Genomic DNA, 27,720 nt, shown 5'->3' on the forward strand with positions numbered 1-27,720 from the left:
ATGTTTTTTTCATCCTCTCTCCACTGGTTTGGAGAGATTAAAAATCTCCTCTTCAAGGGTCAAGGTTATATTCACAGTTAAAATGTAGGAGTAAAAATTGAGATAATAATTAACCAGTAACCATTTAAACATGTTTCCCAATAAGCAGCTTCAAACTCACCTACTTCCAGCTACATATAAACTAGACCAAATTGTTTTATTACTGCGGGAAAAATATGTGCTGTTCTCATTTAACCCTAGAAGAACAAAGAAATGCTGACTGTTGATAGAAGTAAACATTATCTTTTAAAATACTTCAGGGGAAAAAAGCAGTATTAGTCTTTCCCAAGTGCACTATGTAGTAATTTACTTAAATTGTATAGGTATAAACATAACATGATGGAATAACACTTGAAATACCTGAAAGTGTAAAATGTTTAGAGAAATGACACATGGAAACAGAGCCACTTGGGAAGTAATTCAACCAATTTTCCTGAGGTTAAAGCAGCTTTTGGAAAATAAAAAGAAGCAGAATCCAGGCTCAAGGCCAAAGAGCTAAATGGAAAACCTGTATTTTCACACAGCTTGTTCTGTGGTATATTTATTATTACAATTCTTTGAATTAATTTTTATTCAATGGTTGTCTTAAATCCATCTGAAAATAAAAGGCAGTGTTGACTACCACTGGAAAATTGCAAATAAAATGTTTAATTTCAGAAACTGAGTTCACCATTTATAAATACACTAAAACATAGTAAATGCAAAATTAGATTAGGCATAGGTAGAGTATTTTAACAAAGCTATAACTTTTCTAAAAGGTCATAGGCAAATGATGACTTGTTTCCCAAAAATGTATTCAATGAAAACTGAAATTAAAAGATAAATCTTTCTAGAGTTAAACTAAGGAGAATGTTCCTTTCAAATTAAGATGCTGGCTAATTTTTCCATCTTATTTGACGCTTTAAAGGCTTTATATCCCATTTGCCTGATGGACACCAACAGTTCGGAATCAACCCTACTACATAAAGTTCTAAGCAGTGCACCATATCCATAAGGCTATTACTGAAAACCAGAAGATCAGTTATTTCTGTACTAGGAGCTTTAAGAAAGGCTGTTCTACACAATTGAAATTACATTAGGAGTAAGGGCTCAATTTTTACAATAGGGACCTTATAGTTTTGATGCACTAAAGATTACAAAAGGCTTCAGAATGACATTAGAGTCTTCTTGGTAAGTTTCTTGCCTTTTTTGTATACAGCATTAAATAACAAGCATTAATTCACAAACTTTGAGAGAACTTCCAAAGACCTTTTATAAATACCCAGAATATTTCTGTAATTCACTTAAAATGTAAAGCCTGAAAATGTAAATTCTGAGAACCCAGAATGGGAAGTTTTACTACTGATTGCTGTAAAAGTGACATTCCATCTCATGTTAAATTTAAGATTTATTTTCAGATATTAAGTCAACAGTCTCCTGTAAACACATCTTCCTCAGTAACTCTTCTTAATCCTTTAAGTACTTTAGGGCTTGCAGTTAAAAACACCATATGATAAAAAGACAGCTTGAACCCCATCTTTCACGTACAGCTTTCTTTTGACAACTACAAAACCTGTTTTCTTGCAATTAAAGCAATGTTCAACTAAAATACAGTACCTGGTTTATGGTTTTTACATAATAATTGAATAAAAAACTACAGAATAGAACTGTTTACATCTTTTTTTTTTTTTTTTCCGTTCTATTAAAACAAATGACTGAGCTTTTTAAAGTTCATTTACAATTATGGATTAAAACCTACATAATTTTGTATAATTTGACGAGACAGGCTATCTCTAGTGTGAAATTTTAAAAAACATATATACAATATCTGGCCTGAAGTACTATGAATAAGGCACATGTAGACATATTGAAAGCTGAAAAAAATGAATCTAAAATTTGGAATTATAGTCACTGATTAGATGTCATACATGGCCCCTACTGGAGCAATTTGAAAATCCAAGTTATAGATAGTTAATATCCAGTGAGCAACAATACATTTAGTCTAGTAGTTTGTTCATTAGTTTCAATACTGGAAGTATATTAAAGGAAGATTCACTTTCAAAAAGATAAGCTTTTCAAAGTGTTCAATCATTAACCTTGACTGACTAAAGCTGTTGCTTTCATTGGATGTATTGAACAATCTCTCTGAAGGAACAATGCTTGGTGGACAACCCAAGAACCTGACAGCCAATTTTGACAGTACTGGCCAAGATGACTTCTTAAAGTTCCAGTAAGTTAGAGGATCACAGTTATGCTCAAGCACTTCTTCCTCCAAGTAAGAAAGCACCATTTCCTCTGGTAACTTTGCTCTCTCTTTCAGATCTTTTGTTTTCTTCATGTCACCCATGAGTGACCAGAGATTATCTTCCCCATAAGAATTTGTAGATGGTGAACCTATATCACATCCATTGGAAACAGGTTTATCATCATCTGAGGTAGAACTCATTATTTCCAGCTCCCTGATTAAGTCTTGTTTATATTGTTCAGCCTCCTCTTCTGTAAATAATGATGTTTTATACCGGGGATCCAGAAGTGTAGCAAAAATGTACCTTGGATCATGAAGCGTGGAGGACAATCTACTCACCATAGCTTCTTTCAAAGATTTCAGCATAGTATCTATGCCCATAGTTTCCTCAAATAGCATTTCTATTTTCCTGTTAAGTATATGAATCATTGGAATCACTTGGCTTAGAGTAGACATGTGTGTACTCATCTCCCTACTAGCAGCTTCAAAAGGTTTGAGAGCGTGACACACTGACTGCATGACTTCCCACTGATCACAACTTATTAGCTCCCGAAAGCTGCACTCTATTGACATTTCATCAATTGCTCTTTTCTGTTCAATAAGACGTTCAAGCATATGAAATGATGTATTCCACTTGGATGGAACATCTTGTATTAGCTGATGCTGAGGCAACTCATACTCTTTTTGCAACTCAGCTAACTTCTCTTTTGCTTTTGCTGACCGATGAACGCGTTCACAGATCTTCCTTGCAATACTAAGCAAATTCTGAACCATTCTCTGGCTTTTAATAGCCTCATTTACAATTACATTAACAGTGTGACTAAAACATTGTACACTTGAATGATCACCTTCATTTAAAGTTTTCTCTATGCTCTGATTATCAGTAACAGTAATCCCAATCTGAAGTCCAATGGAAGTAATCCACGTTTCCCACCAGTATTCTAGCTGCTTTTGAATACTGATTCCATTGTAGTCACAATCAATCTGTGATACATTTAATAATGCTGAACAATGGTAATCCTCACACTGTGGTCGAAATGAAGACTCAAATGTTACCCAGTGAGCGGTCAGGGTTAGATATTCTCGTGTTTGGTTGCTCATCCATATTCCAGATGTAAAATGGATCACTCCACTTTCGGCTTCTTTAAGATGTGAAATAATTATTTGTTTTACATTATCATACATATCTGGAATTGCTGTCCTAGAAAAGTAAGATGGAGAAGGTAAAGAATACTGAGGTTGCAAATATTCAAGCAGCCTGTTAAAGCCAATGTTGTCTACAAAAGAATATGGCTGAAGATCAAGTGCAATCATTTCGGCTACAAGACTTGTAATTTTTTTGGCAACTGGATGAGAGTCACAAAACTTGTCATTGGTTTCGTCAAAATTTGAAGATCCTAGTAATTCTGTGCGGAGTGGCATGTGATTATCCGTAGATGAGGATAATACTGTCTCTGGGACATCAGTTTTCAATACATTGTTATGAAACCGCTGCAAATGTCTTAGAAGGCAACTTGTGCCTAGGTTTGTTGGCTTTTTCCCCCTACTTATTATACGTCCACAGTGTGTACATATTACTTTAGTTGAATCTGCAGAACAAATTGAAAAGTGATTCCACAGTTTTGAGGTCTTCTTACTATTAACAGGAAATATAATTTGATTATCATGTGTAACCATTGTAGGCAAGTCAGTCAACTTTGAGGATGAACATTCTGCAGAAGCCAAAGTGGCATAAGGTGAATTTGCCAAACTCACGTCGAGAAAGCTCTTTTGGTTTCCAATTACATCAGGATGGCGTCTATACAGGTGTCTCATTAAGCAGCTTGTGCCCACATCTCCTTTCTTACCACGACTTATCATACAACTGCAGTATCTACATACTGCTTTTAGACTGTCTGCAGGTGAGAGTGAAAAGTGGTGCCAGACTTCTGACTTAAGCCTTTTCATAATCCTTTTATTTTGCTGAAACACAGCAGTAGGTTCAAATATTAGGGGACCTAATCCCTCACACTGTTTTTCAGGAGATGAAACAAAGGAAACTTCACCTATATCATCAGAAGATGACAGCATTGAGTCTTCAACTAGAGTATCTCCAGAAGTGAGATTAGTATGGATCTCCTCAGAGATTCTGTCTGGAGAAGAGGAAACAGAAGTTGGTTCTTTCATTAGTTTTCCAGGAGAAGATGACATAGAATTCAGATCACTCTCTGATGGTAATAAAGAAGGCAAGAGAGTAGGAGGTGCAGTGTAGAGAGGTGGTATGCTGGTACCACCCCCATTCTCTTGCAGGACAATGGAACGATGGGCTCTCCACATGTGTCTTATTAAACAACTCGTTCCTAGGTCTTTTCCATTTTTTCCTCTACTGAATTCATTCATGCAGTGGATGCAAACAGCTTTAGAATTATCTAGAGGTGACAAATAGAAGTGTTTCCAGACAGCAGATCTCCTTCTAGAACCTGATGCACTCTTTGGAATTACAACTGTTTTTTCTGCTACATTCTCAACACTGTCATCATATTGGTTGTTGGCTTGCTGTGGAGATGAACCAACCATGACTTCATCTTTGCTGCACTTTTCAGAAACTGAGAGATCTGATATTTCTTCAGAAGAAACAATAGAAACAGATTCCTCAATTATTTGATCTGGAGATGGTATTTTAGAAGCCATTTTCTTGACCAGTTTTATGGGGGATAACATAGAACTCAGATCTCCAACATCTGCAGACTGAGGTGGCAGCAGTAACGTAGATGAAGAAAAGGAAGATATACCTGGCATAGTTCCATTTTCTTGAATTAGTACAGTGGGATGTGCTCTCCTCACATGTCTCATGAGACAACTTGTACTCAGGTCCTTTTCATTTTTCCCCCTGCTAAATTCTTTCATACAGTACATACATATTGCTTTAGTGCTATCTCTAGGAGATATAAAAAAATGGTTCCAAGCAGGTGACTTTTTTCTGGAGCTTATGTTTCTGCTAGAAAGGAGGCTTTGCGTCACAGCTTCCATTGCTACATCATACAGTGTATTACTATACTGAGAAAAAAGAGATCCATAATCATCTTCATTTTCTGTAGACAAATATTTGCCAGAATTGTTGGTAATGAAGTTCTTTTCTTTGTCTTCCTGTTCATCACTGCTGTCCGCATGTTTGAAATCATCTTGTTCTGTCTTTATATCCGTTCTTTCTAGAGTACAGTTAATGCTGTCGTCTTCTTGCTCTACTTTCAAGTTATTGATTTTACCCAATACAAAAGTATCATCCATTCCGGGGGAATCTGCTTTACTCATGTCCATGGATGATAAATTCTTGCCAAGACCTCATTTATTAATAAATATAGATAATTTAAAAGATTATTTAAAATTTGATTAAAATTAGGTATCTTGTATACTGAATGAAAAACAAGATGTGTGCATGTGTTAAAATAATCTCTGGTTTATGAATTCTGTATCCGTGTTGTGCATAAGCAAATATAATTACTCATGAAAATGCATTTAAAAATTATAGACTTAATTAATGTAATCCCATTTTTTCCCAGGATCAGGACATTTCAGGTCATAGATGAATGTTCTCAAAGACAGCTACTGCTAAATGCTTCATGTTGTAGATATAATCCTAAAAAATGGATGTTCTATTTTCTTGTTGAAGAAAGCCATTCTGTTCATCTTGATTGTGCAACTGAGATTCTTTCACACCATCTACAAAAAAAAAAAAAATCAGAATACAAAGTTGACTAATGCATATTAAAGAACTACAGTAAAAGAGAAATGAAAGCAGGCACTAGGTATTCTGTATGTTTTGGGTTTTTCTCCTTTGAGATGAAAACAATTCAATGTATTATTGAAAAAAAAAAAAAGGGAAAAGCCCAACATTTACTCAATACACTTATTGTAGGCAAATATGAATCTACATATGCAGCTCTGGTTCAACTTTGACCAAAAGAGTCCAAGCATCACTTCTGTATTTGCTTCCACATACCTATGCCTCATCCTGCATCATCATTCAACCACTGCACACACACATATACCAAAGCACATACACACACACATATATATCTAAACCCATATACTGTACAGGTGTCTGTATCTACCGATATATATGAACACAAGCAGGCATTTAATTATGTTAGCACAGAAATATGTACTTAAAATCAAATGTTGTATCACAGTCCTGTATATTAAAAGCCCACCATTACTGACAGCAGTCTTTAAAAAGAAAACTAGTAACTTCTGTAAGGGTGTTCAGCATTGTCACACTAATCACTCTGCTTCTGACCACAGTCACACATTTGTATTCATACCATAACACTGCCAGACAACAACATGCCATAGAAACAAGCTACTTTTAGAGTTTCATTAAAAACTGAGATGTTTAATTTAGGACAACTAAGCTGTATAAATGCCATACAGACAGAGATGTTTTCCAGAAGTGTAGCAACATCACTCAGAAGTCAAGAAACACACAGCTGCATATGGTGGTGCCCTGCGAAGCACTGCCAGCTCAAGTCCCTCACATGCCCAAAGGTTACACTAAAAAGCCCATTTACAGCAAGACAGCTAATTTCAGTTGTGAGTAAAGATTATTCACTACCAATTCCAGTACAAAGAGTAGGTTTCTGAAGTTGCATATAAAGTTGCATACAAAAGGGCAATAGCAGCCTCAAAAAATGGAACCGAGTAGTCCCTCACAAATATGAAGAAGCTATTTGCATTTATCACTTTTTTTCCACTGCAACTATATTAGAATTTTAAATTTTGCCAAACCCTTTCTCATTTATTCTTCTGTGTCATTAATGAAGGTATTGATGCCTTCATTCAAGATAACAAACAATTTTGGCTACCACATTGGTGATGCTACACTATGCATTGCAATTTTTGCAAACTACATTTTATGGAACTCTCTCTCCACAGCTGAAGCCAAAACACAAATTTAAATTATTTTAAAAATGTTCAACAACTTTTATGTGTTGCTAAAACACAGGCAGAATTGGGATGATTCTTGGGGTGTCTTGTGCAGGGCCAGGAGTTGGACTTGATAATCCTGATGAGTCCCTTCCAAATCAGCATATTCTATAATTTCAGCAATGGTAAAATTAGCCACAGCCACAAAACACATTAAAAAGGCTGTTTTTCACACTGACGTTTCCCCCCTCTATCAAGATCAATGTCATATTAGCTTTGTAACCTATTTTAACTTATTTTTCTCTGAGGTTTGTTTGCAAAAGAAATTAGAAACACTCACTTTCTGTGGACTTCTGATGTATGGAAAGCCTATCATTGTGATAACTTCCTTTTTTTCCAGTGCAAGGGAAGGGGCAGGGAAAAGGAAGGGCAATGTTCTTGCTGCAGCTATTTTAAGAAAAGGGAGATGGAGCAGTCAGAACTTGCTAAGAGGTAGGAAGCAATTCTGCTTTTCTTTCTTTTTAAACCAAGTGAGTTTTAGTATTTGTGTCTTTCTTTCTTATTCTCCGGGGAAAAAAAAATGTTTTCAGATACCAAAAGACATGAGGGTTGAGCATGAAGAACAATGAAGGGCAACACTTGAAAAAAAAACTTAGATTTCTGCAAGAAATTTACATTACACAGGACTTTCCATTGGCTTGTGAAATCACATCAGAGAACAATTCTGGCAGCCAGACTAAATTTACATGACTCAATATAAAATTGAATGAAACAGAAATGAGTGATCACACACACACTGATGATATGGATGTATGTGAATCTGGGACAAGAGAGAGTGTAACACAGTCAACTTTTTAAAATAGCAATCAATTCAAGAGGATTTTTGTTTCATCTTTACTTTGATCTCATCTGTGAGTTTGGAGCTTGTACTGCAAACAGGAAAAGCAAGAAAATATAATAAGATGTTGTGACTTAAGATCACAGAATAGAAATGCTCACAAGCAAGTGGCTTGATGTTGAGCTTACAGAACATAAATTATGCATGGAGTGCCAAGCTACAATGAAGACATTACAGATTCCTAGCTAGATTCACACAAAATAAATGCATATATCCACTGCCATTGGGTTCTGATGAAGCTGTGTGCAGTTTCTTTGACTCAAAATAGGTAATCATATCTTTATCCTGTGATTCCTATAAGTTCTCAACTATGCAAAACCAGTTCTAGGCTTTAAACAGAAAAATCTACAGAGCTGCTTCAAGTGTCCCTGTCCTGATAAGCAGTTACTGCTTAACACAGTGAAGCTTAAAGTAGCTGTGATGGGAAGATTTGAAAACCTGATAAATAACACCAGTTGCAAACTTTATAACCAGGTTTAACTAGATTGACATTCATTAACAACACATTGCCCGTGGTTAAGTTCTTAATCATTATCAGCCATTATCACTACATATTCAAACACTTAGGCCCTAATCACCTTATCCTAAATTAGCTTTGAGTACACAATACCACTGAGCTGATGCCATGTAGTTAAATACTGATGTCTGTGGTCCTTACAGTCTTAGTTACTGAAGCTGAGGTACAGAGGTGAGGGAGCTGTTTGGACTCTGAAGCAGGAACCACGGTGGTAGATGTCCTTCTTCTGTATGTCTCCTTGCTGTCATTGTGTCTTTTTAATATTCATACTCTCCACCACCAAAAAATGTGGGAAGCAATCTTATCTGCTTCTGACCCTATTATCTTCATTTCTCTAGGACAAAAAACCAGAAATCTTTTCTATTATTCTGTATCCTTGGCTTCTGATTGCAGTTTTTACTGCTTGAATTGTTGATTCATGTGGTTTTTGTCCTCCTTTTGTGCAATTAAACCTAAGTCTCCCTTTGCAACTGTGTTATTTCTATATTTATGCTTAGCTGTGAAAATGCCTGCATGATGTTAATAGAGTTATTATTCTATAAGCAGTGTTAAAAAGCACTTAAGAAATTGTAGTCAGTTACATTATTTTAGTGTACTTATGACTGAATGTAAGACAAGAAAAAATTATTTATATCTTGTCCACTTTATGGACCTTTTATAGGTCTCTGGCTACATAGTATGTATTTTTCTTGACCTTGTTGCTACCTTCTAGAAATGAGCAGAAATAGCTGAGGTTAGAGGAGACAATCACTTCTTGAGAAATCCCCAAAGCTGAATGCCCCTTAGAAGATTTTGAATGTATTTTTTTCCATTTTCTTTCAAACATCTAAGAATTATTTTGCTTTGAGAACTGGCCAAATGGCAGCACTCAGAGGGTTGCAATCAGCAAGGCAGTCTGGTTAGAGGAAACCTAACTAGAACAAACCTGAAACACAGGAGGGACCATCTGAATACAATAAAAAACTTTTCTTTTGTCAGTGACAGAGCATTGGAAGCGGCCCAGAGAGGTTGTGGAGTCTCCTTTGGAGATATTCAAAACCAGACTGGACAAAGATCTTGTCCAACCTGCTCCAGCTGAACCTGCTTTAGCAGGGAAATTGAAGTAGATGATCTCCAGAGGTCCCTTCCAACCCCCATCATTCTCTGATTCTGTTATGATGTTACATCATGTAAAATTAAGTCAAGCTCCTTCCCTTCAAATACCCTTTCATGTTCAACTGAAACTTTCTTTAGAATACAGTCCCCAGAATACCAAGGGTCAGAAATAGAAGTGTGTTTTTCATCTCCTCCTCCCATGCCAACTCTATGCAAGAGTCAGTTTGTTTTAATAAGAAACAAAAAAGGATGTTTTAAAATTTTATAGTCACCTAGAATGAAGTATGAATTTGATTATGACCATATTTACCCTTGGACCCAAGCTACTCAAAATTAAGAACTACTGCTAAACAAACAGGATATGCAAGAAGGAAAATGTTTTCAAAGGTACAAAAAGCTATAGGCAGTTAGCTCAAAGTGATTTATGCTTTTGAAATCTCCACAATGAGATACAGAGTCACCTTGCAACAAAACAATCTTCAAAGAAAACAAACAGAACTAAAGAACAACTTTTTACTCAAATGCACTTCTCAGGACTATTAGCTCCTGAGCAGTAGTTTGCTGTGGTAAGAAGCCTACAGAACATTTTATAGGATTTTCCATTCAAAATGGGATTACTGAAAGTGTACAGTGGTTGACAAGAAATGTCTGGAGAACGTCACTTATCCTGAGTGTCACGGCAAACTGCTATGACCAGAAGAAATCACGGCTGAAGGAAGGAGAAAAAAGTGAAATACTGGTGTCTCAGAATTGCAGAGACATACATTAACACATGGAGAAGTATGAAAAGTATGCAAGAACACCAAACCATAAGCTGATTATATTTTGTAAAGCAGAGAGTGGCCTGTAAGCTTTAAACCATTTTAGATTTAATAGTAAGTCAATAATCATGAACTTGATTATATCACAGAATGTTGGTGGAAATAATGGTCAAGAAAAAATTGTTTAAAACAAAAAAAAATTACATTATTGAAGAGCATGTAATGTAAATACAAAGACACACACCTGCAGAATGCAAGAACAGTATTTTCAAGAAAGATGTGAAATGTGAAGACAGTGAAGGTAAAAGCATTTACTAGTATGAAAAAAATAATCAAAAGTAGTGACAGATTTTGAGAGTAAGGTGTACATAAAAGCTCATTAACAGTAATTTGCACAAACGGATGTCAGTTTTATAATAGCGTTAATCTTGTTTATTTTTGGAAATGTAGAAGCATCATTAGAAATACTTAAGAGCAAGCAATAAGAAATACATACTTTAAGAAATTATTTGCTTCAACTGCAATGGCAGATACTTTGCTAATAAAGGAATATTTGCTAAAGCAAAACAATCAAACAAAACAGAAACACGCACACAAAAAACCCCTCAAAAATCCAGAGAATACACATCCAAAATCATAAAAACATCAGCAGAATCTATTAGTATAAATTTATAGTCCAGATGAACCTTACTGCTTTTCAAAGTTATAAATCCCTTGAAGAAGGAAACCTAAAAACCGTGCATTTTTTTCTATAGAAATTTCCTATTACAAAATATCAGTACTAGCTCACCTGTATGAAACTATAGAGATTTTCAAGATACTGATGACTAAAAATGCAGAATTAGAAATGAAAATTGCCATGTCGGTCACACTGAAACAAGATGGGTCCTAGTCTCAAGTCTCACAGAGGCTCACAGGAATTGGCACAGATGTAAAGCATGAACTAGAGGTATGCAATAGTTTATTCTTGAATAAAGTACAGAAAGTCAGGCTTAATAGAAGACACAAGTCGTTCTGGACTTCATGGGAAGCATGATTTGTAGAGAACTGCTGGAAGAGAAAAGAGGTGACACCTTTACCATTCCATTACTTTTAAGACCTACCTTTCAGGTGACTTAAGTAAAACCACAACAGTTACTGGTTTTCAAAAGTTTTCTCTCTAACCTGTAAAACAGCCTCTCACATTCACAACCCCAAATGCTCCATCTGGATTCAAAGGAATGAAGAGTGGTAACAGCACCACCATAATTGAACACTGCTCCTTGCTGACAAGAATAGTCTTCTGTGAGCTCGCCAGTGCACTCATGCTGCTTGTCAGGACACAACACAGAGACTTCTGATTTGCTGAAGTATAAAGATCACTCATGTCCCTTCATGTTGCTGGAAAACTCAGGGCATGGTGTAAGCTGGGGCCTAATTCAGTCATTGCAGGCAGAGAAAAAAATCAAAGTGTAGAAAGCTGGGTATAACAGTCACAATTACACTCTGAGTACTCAACTCTACTTACAAATGGAGGAATTTAGCTGAAGCAGAGACAAAAAAGATAAAAATCGCCACTAAATGTAAATATTCCCCTCTTTCTTGCCTCTTACCCCACAAAACAACAAATAATTTTATGGTGAACCCAAATTATTTTAAGCAGTAAAACAGATCTGCTAGGGCCAAGTTACACTTTTCTGATTTAGTGGACTCCTCTATGTTTTCTATTTTCCCCACCCCCTCTAAAGTAATAATACTTCAAGAAGGTAACAGCTCAGAAGTGAAAATTTTAGCCATTTGGCTATTGTTAAATGGACAGCATTGAGTTAAAATGAAACCAGTACACAGAAAACACCTAACATTGTACAAACTCAAACTCCTCAAATTTAGCTTCTTACTCTTGAAAGATGTTTTTATTTGTACAGCTGTTTTCTTCTCTTGTTGCTGTAAACATGTAAAGTCAATGGGATGCTGTTTACTAATCATTTTCAAATAGTCCCTGAAACCTCAGAAAAGATTCAAAACTAAAAGCTCCAGCTTTCTACCAATATCTCCATCTCAAACCCTAAATCATCTGCAAAACAGTGTGTATGCCAGCTCCACCTGCACAAAACTACACTGGCTCATACTCCAATGTGTAAAAGGTTGAAAAAAATTCATGACAATGGTAAAACTGAAGAGAAACAATACAATTTCCAAATTAGCATCATATAAAAAAAGACTTTGGAACAGGGACAAAGTGGAAATGAAGATATATTTTTAAAGTATATTTATTTAAAAAAAGAAGATCCAGTTCTTCATTCAGTTCTTACACTCGCATATCCTCAATCATAAAACTTCTTAAAATAATTGAGATAATGCTTTTAAAATATGGTACATTCCTATTATACAATATTATACATTTCATATTAATTAAAGTGTGATAGAAAGAAGGATGTTCAAGTTAGCATGTATATTATTTACATCGGGCTGACATTTAATTCTGGTACCCCTGTTTAGTGGTGTAGCTAAATTCTGCCTGGAATGCTGTGAACCAACTTGAACAATGCCATTTGCAAACCCACAAGTGGTAAATGAAGAAGGGAGCATCATGATGCTTTTGGTGTTGAATAAAGCTCACACCAGCCTGACTCATCAGTCCCAAAGCTAAACATCCTGATAGTGAGATGAAGGTGTGGTAGATCTGTTCCTGGATAAACGAACAAACAAGGGATACTACTGATAACTTCTCCAAAGCTGCTGAGCTGAGACAGCTGGAGACATCGGACCTAACATCTGACCATCATCAGTCACTTTACATTATAAAAGTCCAGTCCCAAATTTTAATGCAGGGTTTTCTGACATAAGCCTTCTTGGAGTGTATGTATGGAGATTCCTCCCTTAAATGGGTAACATCCCTCAAGGTTACTCCTCTTACTCCCTGAGGCTGAGCTAAAGAGATTTGCCCAAGGTCATTGTTATGGGTGAGTAACATCAATCTACTTAATTGTTTTCTCAGCTTTGATACAACTTCTTCAATGCAACTGCTTCACAGTGCACTATATTATAATAGTTGTTATAGTTCCTGTACTGCGTAGCAAATAATTCTGTAAATTATTTATATCTAATCATTATCATAATACATTTTATATATTTATATTAATATATATGGTTTGCCATCCTTAACCCTGCAGGCCAAAGTTGTATAAAGGTTCAATTACACCTCTGTGATCCTTTAGACAAAAACCGTTGAAAAGTCTGGGGCAAGACTGGATCCAGCCACACCCTGGCTCCTCTCTGAGAAGGAGTTTAGAAAGCATAGAGTCCTTTCTGCACCCTGTGACTCAACAGGAGAGCTTCTTTAACAAATTTTGAAGCTCCCACTGGGCTCACCGGGTTTTGTAAACAAGCTCAGTAGTCAAACGTTTTATCAGACTCAATGATGCAGGCTCACTGCACAGTATGTGAATAAAGCAAGAATAAAGAATAAAGAATAAAGAAGAATAAAGCAAGTGTCTGATACAGGGTACTGAGCCAAAGCTCAACCTTATTTCTGGAGAAATCAATCTTCATCACTTATCTGCCAATGTATTAAGTATATATCTATTTGAAGCATCATCCTCCACCACCTAGACTTAAGTAACACTCTTAAACATGTTAAAACCCATAGCACAGAAATCCTCATTCCACACGGTTTTTATCAGCATTTATCTTAAAAGTAAAATAAAAATATAAAGCTGCAACAACAAAATAATAACCCTGGTCAAAACAACATCACTCCCAACTTTTAGTAAAAAAACAAAGAAGTGTGTTGCATTACCACCACACATAACATTATGTACCACCGGAATTAGTAGCACTATTCACACCTACAACCACCTGATAAGCCTTTAATTGTTGCTATTTTTTTTTCCTTAGTGTACTAAAAATACGATCAGATCTCAAATGGGGCTATATCCCTTCACATGTCCCTTACTGACTTCCCATTGCAGCATACTGTAATGAAGGACAAAAAAAAAAAAAAAAAAAAACAACCAACCAAACAAAAAAAAAACCAAAAACAAAAACAAAAAACACCAAACAAACACAAAACAAAACAAAACCAGGTTCTACACATGCTAATAATTTGTCCCAGCTTCTACTAAGAAATTACTTGTAAAAAACAGATATATCACACTAAGTAAATCATGTCAACATTTGTGTAGGATCCAAACTGTCTCAAGTGTTGAAGTGTTACTTCTCATTATCAGACATGCAATACTTGCAGGATATGTTTCTGAGCTATTGTTCACATCTACCACATGTCAGATCTTTCATTTGTTAAAATGCCAGTGTTTTAAGCAATAGTTTCATTAAAACTTTAAGCAGTATTTTCTCAAGCCTTACACATCAGTTTAGTGTTGCTACAACAAATTATACATTTATATAGATATATTATTCTTTATAATTTTGATAAACAAATATCATACACTGATACGATGGGGAAAATCTTAACGTTACAAGAAATAAGCTGGTTTTCTTAAGAAAAAAACAGATTTTTTTTTTTTTTTTTTTACACAGCTGAAGCATGTATTGTTTGGTTTAGAGCACTTTTAGAGCAGGACATCAAAGCTGCTTTTAGTATCACATGCTGTACAATTTGGGGCTGACAGGAGATGAATGAAGGTTGCAGGAACACAACACAAGGGTAAAATGGAGAAGATAAAATAAGAACAGAGTAGGAAAGATGCATCAGTATTATCACGGAACAGGAAAAGCACACAACCAAAACAGCAGTAACGATAGGTAAGTCAGAAAAGAATGAAAGGCAAAAGACTAAAGATTTACTCCATATGCTAGAGAACAGCAGCCTGCTTTCAAAAAGCGTCAGAAAATTCAAAGCAAAGCTCCTCTAACAACTCTTCTCTCAAAGTGACCAATTCTCTTAACAGCCCATTAGACTCTTCTCTTTCTCCTCCCACACAGCCCACAGCTGACCAAGTGAAAGGGATAGGATTAGGACAAGTTGTTTTTCTACTGACTACTTGATCTTCCTAGCTTGGAACACAATAAAAACCATACGCTTTTGTGGGTTTTATTTTTGTTAAATGTCTATCTTTAAGTCCAGTAAGAGTGAAACTTCAAGCACTTTAAGAATTATTTAAAACAGTAAGAAATGAGGCACTTGTAAAGAAGAAAGCTGAATAGACAGGATGATGAAAAACAAACAAAAAAAAACAGTTAGGAGAGACACACCATGTTTTGTGTAGTCAGTCTTCTTGGAACTCTTGCTGAAAACATCCATGTAAGTAGAAAGTACAAAAAGGACCTCACAGAACTTAAACTGAGTTCTTTGCAAAATATATTACATTAACTTGTTACAACTATAATTTCTTCTAATATAAAATGGAACTATTTGGAAGTGTTAAACTGCTAACATACTACCATACAGTAGTATTTATTTTCATACTAATTAGATGAAGTCTGAAGATGTCTGTTTTAAAAAATCTTTCATAGCTACCCATCAACCCAATTTTGTGCTCATATTGATGCCAGTTAGTTATATGTCCTTATATAGTTTCAATAGTGAGAAGTTTTCCATGATTTATATACATAATGTAACATGTGTAACATGACATAATACTATGCTTCTATTAAAACATTTGTATCCTGGAATGCTTGTGAACTCAAAGGAAGGTTAGAAAGAAAATGCAATTCATAGTACCCCAAACCCACAAAAATATATTTTCAAGAGTATGAACAGTAATTCTTTCATCCTCACGTAATAAACTGAAAAAGCGTGTCTAGATTTTTCTTGAAGTAAGGAAAAGATAATCTCTTTACTAAATCTACTAAATAAAACAGAAAACAATATTCACAATACTCTCCAAAGTAAGTAGAGTTCAGAAACACTCAGTGTCACCACCCTTAGTAGTGTAGTTGTAGCCAATGACTACAACAACTGTAACAAAAACCAAGAGGTAACCTTTAAAACCAAGCTTCCATATCACATGCAGGCATAATGTACATGTCCACAATAGGGGTGAATGTCTTATGCCCCTTTCAAGTATTTTTTGTCATTCTGTATTTTCTAAGTAAACTGTACATTCATAAGTAGCATCTGACAGTTTCACCTGAAATCCCAGTTTAAAAAACAATGATCAGATCTCTCTTCCTCTCAAAACAAACCTTCCTATTCATGGAACAAGGGAGAGGGAGGGAGAAATGAGCGTGCATACCTCCATATTCACTTGTCAACCAGCCCGTTCCTAGCCTCCATGACAAGAGGTATTCTCCTCTTAACTTCTTTTAGGGATATATTCTCTTTGTCTTCTTCAAGGTAAGGTGAGACTTTGCAAAGACTTAACTGACTCACACAACCTAGCTAAGGGAAGCCAACACTGTTTCCACCAGCACCACACTGAGCACTAGCAGGAAGTACAAAGACACTCTCCCACCCCAAGGAGACAAATAGCTCCTTCTAATAGCTTCTTCTCCCGAAAGAAATTATTTACAGAAGAACAATCCTAATGCCATAGACAGATCTTAAGTTGACCAAACAAGGTTTTGCTCAAGGAGCAAAAAATACAATAAATTTTAAATTAAGAATAAAGCTTTTTGTAGTACTTATTCTAACCAGTGCAGTTCATGAGCTTTAATTAATGTAATGCAACTTGTTTTTTAAATAAGTTTTACATAGTACAACTACATGGGTGTCCTATTCAGAGCAGGATCCACAACACTATTAGTACAAGAAAAGGTAAAGAAATGGATAACCCTTTCCATTCACTTGACTACTATTATTATTAATAATTATTTTAATAAACCTAATCATTTCTGAGGAATAGAAAAGGGAAATAAAAGTATTTAGAGAAAAGGATGAGGAATCTTCCTGTTCTTTATGAGCATCATTGTATGTCCTGTAATAAATGGATTATGGTCTCCCTCCAGTTCAGTAAGCCACTGAAGACAACTCAACATCACTAAAAAAGGTAATGAACAGAACCTCAATTTCTCCCGTTTCCCAGTACCAAAGCAAGGTTGCTGCTGACAGCAAAATCCGCACACTGTTTGACTCCCTGAAAGCTGACCCACTCTTCCCACTGTTTCAGCAGCTATTAATGAAAGTCACAGCAAGCGACGACCTCCCATGAGTTTTACACTCTTGTCTTTCAATTGTTTTTTTTTCCTCCCATCTGTACATATGCTCCCATATCATGCTTATCATGCTTCCACCTTTAATGAAGAATAAATAAGGGGAACCACAGAGTAAAAAACCACAAAAATTATATGATTGCCATGAGCTATGCCACATTTTAGCACTGGGATTTGCAGTCTGAAATCTTATATTGAGGAAAGTTGTCATGAGCTAGGAGCCAGTAGTTGGGTGTGAAATAAACAGGCAGCAGTGCTCACGCTGCTTTGTTCTCTCCCACCTTCTCAGAGCACATCTAGCACCACTAGATCCCTTTAATCAGGAACTAGATTTTCTTCAGTGATCTAAACTGCACATAAAAATTACTGTATATCATACAGACTGCAAGACAAATTCCTACAGTGGATGGTAGAGAACTTAGACCGGTAACATTTCTGACCTACCAAAATTTAAAATTTTAACAGAAAAGGTAACATCTGGACAGCAGAATCTTTGTTCTCAGGAGACTGCAGTTCTAGATAAGTATCTGTTTTTAGGGTACCCACTGTCAAGAGTGCTGCTTTAATCACAGATTAAGAAAGGATCTATCAGAACACTGAACTTGCAGTCAACAATTATTTCATATGGGACTATAAATCAAGAAATAGTTCTTGAAGGTACAAAGACCAGATACTCATTTTCATTAGACAGGTAGTACTAAAGTGGATTATTTTCACTGAAGGCATTTAACGTTGAGCATCACAATGGAAAGGCGCTTTAAGTATAATATACTACAGTGCTTGACATCATATAATGAAGCCATGCAAAGTGACCTTGAGATGAGTATATTAGAATACAGCATTAACTACAGTTAATGAGTGAACTTCTGGATATTCTGGAAAAAAAACATTGTCCCTTTTGTCAGATTTTTTTACAGTGGTCTAAAACTGACCTGGGAGGCTGGTACAAACAACAACTACTCTCTCCTGCTCTTCAGCTCTCCTCTGTGCTTGGAGAGCACTAGCAGCTCATTTTTGCTTAGAATGATGAAAAACAATCCACAGGCAGATTTAGTATGTAACGAAATCTCCCACATCTTCTGTATGTGTCACCTAAGAAAAGTTTCCTTCAAGGAATGAATCTGAATCATACTTTTAATTTTCTCTTCCTACAGAGACGACAGTCTTACAGGGAAAGGCTGTGAAAGTTGGGGTTGTTCAGAAGAGAAAGCTCCAGCGAGACTGTAGACTAGCCTTTCAGGAAGAGGAGTTTCTAAGAAGGATGGGGACAAGCTTTTTAGTAGGGTCTGTAATGATAGGAAAAGGGGTATGGTTTTGAATGAAAAGAAGGTAGAGTCAAACTAGATATAAGGAACGATTTTTTTACAATGAGGATGGTTAAATACTAGAACAGGTTTTCCAGAGATGCAGTAGATGCCCCATCTCCAGCAACACTCAAGGCCAGGTTGGATGGGGCTCTAAGTGATGTGGTCTAGTTGAAGATGTCCCTCTTCATGGCAAGGGGTTTGACTAGGTGGCCTTTAGAGGTTCCTTATTCTGATTCTATGACCCCACCAAGACTTTCAAGTGCAACATTTTCTCCATCTTAAACATTTTTTCCATCTGTTGCTAGCATGCATCCAATGCTAACATATTAACCAATAATACAGATGGCTTAAAAATTGAACTACTTTATTCAGGACACAGAGGGGATGGGATAAGGAATAAATACAAAGCTCTGAAACACTATACAAGAACAACATTTATTGTTACTCCACATATAAATGCTTATCTTCATATGAACAATTTTTTCTCTATGGCATCTTACTCAGGAATTCCAGGTTTCAAGAAAAATCTGTATTCAGAAGCTTAAACAGAATATATAAAGTTATAATATTTTCAGACAAAAACCCCAGAAAAAAATATTAAAACTAACTCGCTCAGTGAAGACATAAAATCCGATTAAGACACCTGTAACTTGAGTACATGAGGAATGCAGCATCTAAGTTATGTACCTTTTTAAATGGTATTAATTCAGGGTAAAGATGTATATATGCCAACTGATACCACAGAGTAAGAGATGCCCCATAAATCATAAAATAGTTACTATTTCTGTACCACTCTAAAGATATCCAGGCTTCCAAATTTAATTTTTAAGGCTCAGGAACTCATACAAATCTCTTGCTAAACTATTGAGCTCCATACAAGTCACTGCACAGGCATACAATTATTCATTACCTTTTTCCATTGTCTTCCTTTAAATTAATAAAAATAATGATACAAGACCCAAAACAAACAAGCTGCTCACTAGTTTATTGAGAAAAACAAACAAACTTACACATCTGCTCCATAGCAGGCAGGCGGCTTCATTCGAGGTTAAAGACTTGCTACTCAAACTTAGTGAGATGATTGTATCTAAGGAAAAGAAGAAAGTAATTACTTTTATTATTTTTTAAACACATTAACTGTCACAGTGGCAACTCATGGGATGTTTCAAATTTCTCTTTAGGTGACAGATCCAGGAGCTGAACGTACATGACTCTCACCTTTTTTCAAAACTCTAGCCCTCACAACTATCAAGAAAAAAAAAGACGTTTTCACTTCTAGAGCTCCAAAGCAAAATAAAAATTAAAAACTTAATAAAAACCCCTCAAATGATCACTAAAACAAAATTTAAAAGTAAATTTTTTGTATTTATTTTAGCACTGCTCCAGTTTTTTATGCTTATGCTGAATGAAACAGTCTTCCTTACATGCAAGATTTCAAAGGAGCTTGCTGACACCTTTCCATGCACTACAGCATTCTCCTTGTTAACCTTCTCTTCCTAAGCTAACATATTGCTTATACATTGCACCAACCACATGTATTCATCAACATGCAATAGCATAGAATCAACATAAGATTATCATTCCCCATGTATGAGAAAGGAGCAATTGCAAGTGGAGCATATTAGATCACATATTTTGATTTAGCAACTAAAAAGACTAAAGCAGTCTATTGCAGGACACATTTTTTGAGTTTTGCAATTCCAGTCCCACTGATCTCATCAATATGAGTGCCATAGTGCAGAGGCCCCAGTACACTGAAAAAAACCCAACCCAACAAACCAAGAAAACATTTTGCCACCTTAGAAAATCCATAATCTACAAGGCATTCTCTCTTATATTGCAGTGATTACTTGTCTTAATCAGACTGAGACGTTTAACACTCTCTCTCTCTGTATATATATATATACATATATATATATATATATATATATACACACACATATATATACCCACATATAGCGGGTTTTTTCTTTGGGAAGGAGATCACCTGATGACTGGTTTAGTGTGCATTATGAAATGAACTATGTATCACTTCTCTTACTGACATTTTTTACTTTAAAACACTCCTATAGTGCCTCTTAAGCAATTGAAACACCTCCAGAGCTGTGGTGCTGGCTAATTTGACTGTTGAGATACTGTAGCTATCCCTATTACAGCAACATTTAAATAATGTATGCAGAGAAGAAGGTGTCAGCCAAGGAGAGACAGACCCACCAGAGGCACAGTGCTCAGTGGAGCAGTTAGGGAACGCTCCTCAGATGTGGATTAAGCTCCTCAGGCAAAGCAGGAAAGTGAACCTGGCTCTCCCACATTCCTTGCAAGTGCCAGAGCCATCAGACTACAGGCAAAATAAAGTACAAATATGCATCTTTATGCTCCCTGATGTCTTTAAAAAACACCAGAACCCCTCAACCCTTCCATTTCCATTTTCCTCCTCTCTGATTTGTTAAAGATGACTATAGTTTCAAGCCCAGCCAAACATTCTGTTCAATTCAAATTAATGTTTGGGTTTTCTTGATTGCTTATTTTTGTGAGAAGAATAACAAAGGAAAAGTAATTTTTGCTGGATCTCAGATTATTTTCTTTAGAGGCAGCATGTAGCAACAGGTAAGAAGAATAATTCTTGAAAAGCCACTTAACCTATCTGGAGTAAAACAGGCTCAAATTCTTTGATCATTGTCACATGAGAGAAATACATTATTAAATATCTTTTCCCGTGTATTTTGCAAATAATTGCAAAAAAGTATTGCTAAAATGTTCAGCTATTAAAAATCCTATTTTCAGCCTTGATTTTCAAGCTAATGAGTATACCCCAGAACTGGCTTTTATATTAAATATACAGAAAATCTAAACAGTCACTGCAAACTTACTTTAACAGATCACAGGAAAAACATATCCATAGGACACCAGTGAATGCAAACTAGAAGACAGTGTAAAGGAAAAAAAAAAAGCAAAAAGAAAAAAATCCAACACCCTTTCACACAGCTGTAACAAAAAACTAGTAACCTTCTAAACCTTCAGAGAGGGATTGTCCAACCCTATACGTTTTAAACACAAAGGAGGAAGGAGAAAGAACTGAGAGATGGAAAGGACACAACTGCACAGTAATTGCTAAAGAGAGCACACAGGTTGTGAGTTTACATAAAGATTATAGTAATATAATAATATTTCTTATGTCAACATCCACTGAAAGCCAGTCTTTGACTATAGAAAAGACTCATACCTCACCTTCCAATATGTTGTTGAATATTAAAAAAAAAAAATCACTATTTATCCTGAATCATCACACTTGAATGAAAAGAAGGGCCTTAAAAACCAAGCTACTTCCCTGTTGTTGCTTTAACAGCCCATCATACTGAGTTCTATCTCATCATAAAAAAAAAACTCCAAAACCAAACTACAACCCCAAACCTAAACCAATACTACCACGGTTAAACTATGTATCACACTAATTTAGGACAGAAGTTCCTTTGCTTCAGCAAACAAACAAAGAAACAAAAAAAACCCCACACTAAACACACAAAAACGCCAAAAAATATGATAAAAGCTTTAGTTTTTCTTACTTCTTGACCTGAGAGCTTTAAATTCTAGATTTCATTTTAAAGCTACCATTAGGCCACTGAAACAACTCAATTTTTTCACTAATTGCCTGAAATGAAACAATTCCATAGTTGTAAATTGGCCAACATTGAGAATACCAATAACAAATACAAAATACATAGCCAAAGATGTGCAGAAAACAAGGCACATCTCCCACATAAGAAATCTTTCTTTGTGAAGTTTGTTTTGGAAGTATACACTACAACAGGTAACATTATGTAAATCACATTAACTCATGTTGATACTACTAAAATACAAACCTGCTTCAGGAAAATATGTCAGTCATGATGAGTTAAACACTCTGCTCTATATGGTGCAAAATTCCCCACTAAACTATCTATAATATTCTTTTCTATATAAAACTAAGCCAATATACCTGTATCATCATGTTATTTACATATGGCTGATTATTTTAAGTGTTCATTACAGGGGCAACCCCATAGCAAAACATGCTCACTTTGAAGATGAAACTCTTACAAAATTAAAAGTGAGCTGCAAAAAAACAGGATTTACAAACCCCCTTGAAAATATTCTTCACTGTGAATGGCAATAAAATGCAGCAAGCTGTTGGGAAATACAACATCTACATTCTTCAACTCAAACTTTCCCAAAGGAAAAAGAAATCTCTCAGAAGTTAATGTATTTAGAATTCTAAAAACTCAAAGAGAATAAATTCCAAGAAAAAAGGGAGAAGAAAACAGAAAGACTCAGCAGGCTCGAAGGCTACTTCCTTCTGTAATACCTAATTTTGAAAGAATTTGATAGGATAGTCTACTTTAGTGGATGGACAATTTTAAATAAACATATAAAACATATTCTGTTGCTGTCCTGTATTTTCCAAGGCCCTGTTATAAGTCTTAGTGATGTGTAAATGCTTATTGAAGAAGACCCCCTCTGCACTAACCACCTGTGACACTGGCTGTTCTGCAAACACAGATTCTTGCTCTGGACATTTACTGTCTCAGTATAAAATAAGCCATAGTAAGGGGAAGCAGTAGACAGAGAGGGTGCAGACAAAGTAACAAAAAAATAGCAAACATTACTGTAAGTTCATCACCTGTCTAGCTTTCTGCTGTTCTATACTTTGCCTCTTCCATTATCACTGAGAATGCTGTACCTGTTACAATTTTGCCTTATATAGATGTCATGAATCAGTCATGAATGAGATGTCATGAATTGGCTGCTTAAAGAAACACTGTCAAAGGTACTGGCAAAAGTAGGGTTTAATATGGATACGTGAAGATGCAACTTTGCAGAGTTAAATGGCAAGGTTCACTCTACTACTTACTACACAGACTAAAACATGCAAAGGAAGATCAAATAAGAAGCAATTTGGAATGATTTACACAAAAGCTGTGAGTGCAAAAGCAGTAAGACTGCTAAGGATATGGGTGGAAAGATAAGGGTGCAGAAGGATTTAGCAGCACTTAATACTTGAGTACATTAACATTTTGGTAGTTTTCACAACAACTATAACAATGACTTAACTATGGATTCAAAATACTAACATTTGTACCACAATCAATTCACATACACACAGGTAAATGATGCATAGACCTATTTCTACATATGTAAAGGCTAATATGAAAAATTCCCTTCAAATTCACTACAATATGTCAAATCCCTTCGCATTTCCCAACAGGCAGTGGTTGGATCTTGAGGAACATGGAGATGGGGGGAGAGGGGTTGACAAGTCCTTGAGTACCACAAACTTAAGGGTTTGTGAGCTCTGGGAGGCACTGGCACAGGCTGCTGTGGTCCAGGCAAGCCCAAACAGTATCACTTAGGACTACTGTTTATAGGGTCAGAAGATGACTGACTTTGGCCATCAGTAACCTTCATTCCTGACCATAAATCAAGTCAGTAACTAGTAAGCTTTTTTCACCAAAGTGCAGTAACAATGGTACTGTTCCACTCGGGCTACATCCAAGTAAATGGTTTACCAAGGCTACAAGAGGTAATTGCTTATCCTTTGTTTCCCACCTTTACCAAGCCAGAGCTCCTGGTACTATCAGGGAGTGCCTCGCCGCCCAACTGGTACAGTCAAGGGACGTTTCACCGCTCAGCTGGTTTGGTCACGGCTCACCAGGAGCTTCCAAGAAGGCAGAGTAGTCACAAGGATGGGGGGGGTTACACCACAAGAAGTAAAAGAGTTATTTTTATGTAACAGTACTAATGTTTAGAAAACTTCTCTGAGATGCTTAGTTTAGATACTTGATTTTACTTATTCTCAATCAATTCTTACATTTGACTGCTTTGGAGAACCCCTATGGAATAAATTGCTCAACATCTGTTAAAGCTGCAAGGTACTAGCAACATAAAGTACCAAAGTAGACACAAACCCAACTGTACACAAACTGTCAGCACCTTGCCTGTTGGTCTTATACCCAGTGGACAGCACTCAAATTTCTTAAAGTACACAAAAGAATTTATATTGTTTTGAACAAATTTTTTTTCTTCTGCAAAACCAGTCTCCATAGTGAATAATGACTAGAATGCCCCTGCCCAGTATTTGCACAAACACAGGCTTCTTAGTAGCAGTGTAATATCTTGGGGATAGTTGATAAAGTCTTCCAGACTTCATTCCCCCCAGTATGTAAGCCACTAATGTCCTCCCAAGGATGCATACCTGCTCTTAAAGTGAAACACTGCATTACTAAAGATAACCTTTAGAAGAAAAGTGCTGTGCTCATGCTCTTGAAAAGCAAAACAGATACACATGTATAGTGGGCCATAAAGACAACAACATGTAAGCAAAGTCTGGAAAGTACATTCATATTATGGGTGCTTGAGAAGCTTTCTCTGCTTAGTTTTACAGGTGTAGCATGACAGCTCATTCTAAATTACTGAAATCTCTCAAAGGACCCCCCCAGAAACAAGATAGGACAGCTTCTAACACATAAGCACTACGGAGAATGGTTTCTACACTGCAAAGCCTAACTCTACTAAACTTAGCAATGATAAATAGAATCACCATTAATGCAAAAGATGCTTTAACATTTCAGTACAATAATACATGTTTTTATACTTTTCCTAGGCTGTATATGCAGCAGACAACTTTTTTCACTGTATCAGAAACCCTGAGAACTCCAGTAAGCATTCTAACACAAGCACTCTAACATCAGCAGCTGTCTCAGTGTAGATCTAGAATCCAGAAAACGTATTTTTAAGCAAAAATTACAACGCCCCAAGGAGAAAACGAGAACAGCACTACGTGAAAGCTAAATTCTGCACTTTTCTGAGACACCATTCTTGAGCGACTCTGCCCAGCAGGGATGGCTGGAACTTCACCGCACACAAACACAGACGCGGCGCTTACACCGCGGCCGAAGCGGCTAGCGGGCGTCTGTCTACCTCGTGTCCTGTTTCTCGGGGGGGAAACGCTTTTTAGGATTTCCCGGGCTTTCCGGTCCCGGCACCCGTCTCGGGAGCCTGTACCCGAGGCGGTCCGCGGTCCTGGGCTCGCACCCTGAGGAAGGCGATGGGCTCTCCATGCCGGGGCTGCCTGGGCCATCTTGGGTCGGGATGGCAGCGGCCACATGGTCACCGCTCCCTCCGCGGGCCCGGCTCCTGCGGCCCCGCCAGGTGGGCCGGGCGCTCAGCCCCGGCGGGTCCCGTCGGCCCGGCCCGGCCCGCGCCGCGCACAACGCCGGGGGGATTCGAGGCGCACCCGGCTCCGCGGCCGGCACCCCTCCTCGGGCGGGGGGCGGTGGGTCTGCCAGGCGGCCCGGGACAGCACCGAACCCCTAGGCACCAGCGACCTCCATCCACCGGGCCGTCCAAGCCCCCTGCGGGGCCCCGCAGACAATAGAGCCAGCACCGCGGGCCTGGTTCCCGGCTTCCTGCACTACCCCGCCGCCACACGCCCCCTCCCCGGCCTAGCGGCGCTGTCCCGCGAACGTTCCCGGGAGGGACGAGGCGCCGCCGGGCCCGGGACGCAGGTCCTCGGCCGCACAAGGCACCGAGGCCGCTAAGGCCAAACGCGGCGGTGGCGGGCACCGGAGGGGGAGGGGGTGGGGTGCGGGACCAGAGAGACGTACCGCCCTGCCCGGCGCCCTCCCGGTGCCGGAACAGTGCTACTCACCTCCCCGGGCGGCCGCCGCGGGGGAAGCCGGAGGTCACCGCTGCCGCCGCCCGGCCGGGCCCGAAGGAGTTAAGAGGAAGGGCCGGGCGGGCCCGTCCCATTCATTACCCGGCGCTTTGTCTCCGCCGCCGCCGCGGCACTGAGCAGCTGCCCCGGCTCGGCCGCCGCGGGCGCGGGGCGCAGGCGCGGAGGGCGGTGCCACGCACGGCGCGCGACATGTCAGCGCGCCGGGCCGCAAAATGGCGGCACAGGGGTGCTGTGCTCAGGGGTGTGGGGTCCCTTCGCATCCGTGTCCCGGCGGTGCCCCGGGCGCGCCGCGTCCCGGCACCGTCCTTCTCCGCAAGGGTGCGGCCGCTGGTCGCTGCACTCTACTTCGTTCCTGGGGCGGCTGAGGGCGGTGGCTCTGAGGGCGGCGGGCCGGGGTCGAGGCGGTTCCTGCGGTGCTTCAGGCCTGGGAATACCTCCAGGGCCTCTGCTGAGCCTTCCCCGGGAGGCCGCGGGCGGGCGCTTTCGCATTCCCCATGGGCCGGCCACGGAGAGGCTTTCCTGGGCATCACTCCGCTGGAGCGGGCACGGACATGCTGTTCCGAGCTCAACCCTAGCCTTGTCAGGAATTTAGCCTTCATTGTTCGTATCCGCAATTAAACCCACCTTGATGGGTATACGTGGTCTAACGCACAGTGGGTTCGGTTCTGAGCACTGTTTTGATGTCCTGAGTCTGCCTCGGGAGGGACCCTTGGCGTGGCGCTCGAGTCTCACCTGAGCAGGCATCCTAGGGAAGGATGTTCAGGGCAGAAGGGAATGCACTGCGCCGGTTCAGGGAAACAGTGGCCAGATATATGCTTAAGGTCGTGTTCTGGATAAAGCTCCTCCAGTTCCGGTGTTCGGTTGTAGGTCGGTGATTTTCTTCTCCGATTGTGAAACATTAGTTAAGGTTATCAATGGGCCGAGTGATCCAGGCTTTTCAGGTGGGGTAAGGGTGGAGAAGGGTGGTTTGTTGGGTCCTTTTGATGTATGTAATTTCTCCGGAGAGCTGAGTGTGATATAATCTGCTGTGATTGTGACATTTGTTGTCAAATTCCCAGTGGCAGTCATAGATTTCACTTTCTTTGTCTTAAGTGTTGGTCGTCATAACTCGCTGCTTACCTTTGGGAGTGAAAGCAGGAGAAAATGCTTAAGACTACTGTAAACAGTACTGGTT

The 27,720-nt window shown here is 38.2% G+C and overlaps 1 protein-coding gene across 3 annotated transcripts; it reads right to left on the reverse strand.

Annotated features, from left to right (window-relative positions):
- Nucleotides 1–664: 664 nt before the first annotated feature.
- ZBED4 (zinc finger BED-type containing 4) lies at nt 665–26,661 on the reverse strand. 3 transcript variants are annotated; one of them, XM_053943959.1, is made up of 3 exons: nt 26,520–26,661; nt 19,846–19,922; nt 665–5,962 (listed from the first exon to the last, which is right to left on the reverse strand). In XM_053943959.1, the coding sequence occupies exon 3, from the start codon at nt 5,558–5,560 to the stop codon at nt 2,042–2,044; it is 3,519 nt and encodes a 1,172-aa protein (XP_053799934.1). In that variant the 5' UTR covers nt 5,561–5,962; nt 19,846–19,922; nt 26,520–26,661; the 3' UTR covers nt 665–2,041. The 3 variants fall into 3 exon arrangements, with proteins under 3 accessions (XP_053799934.1, XP_053799936.1, XP_053799935.1); XM_053943961.1 differs by lacking the exon at nt 26,520–26,661 and adding an exon at nt 25,790–25,835; XM_053943960.1 differs by lacking the exon at nt 26,520–26,661 and adding an exon at nt 24,419–24,517.
- Nucleotides 26,662–27,720: the final 1,059 nt, after the last annotated feature.

The sequence above is a fragment of the Vidua chalybeata genome, chromosome 5 (assembly GCF_026979565.1).
Source record: "Vidua chalybeata isolate OUT-0048 chromosome 5, bVidCha1 merged haplotype, whole genome shotgun sequence".
Lineage (NCBI taxonomy): Eukaryota > Metazoa > Chordata > Aves > Passeriformes > Viduidae > Vidua > Vidua chalybeata.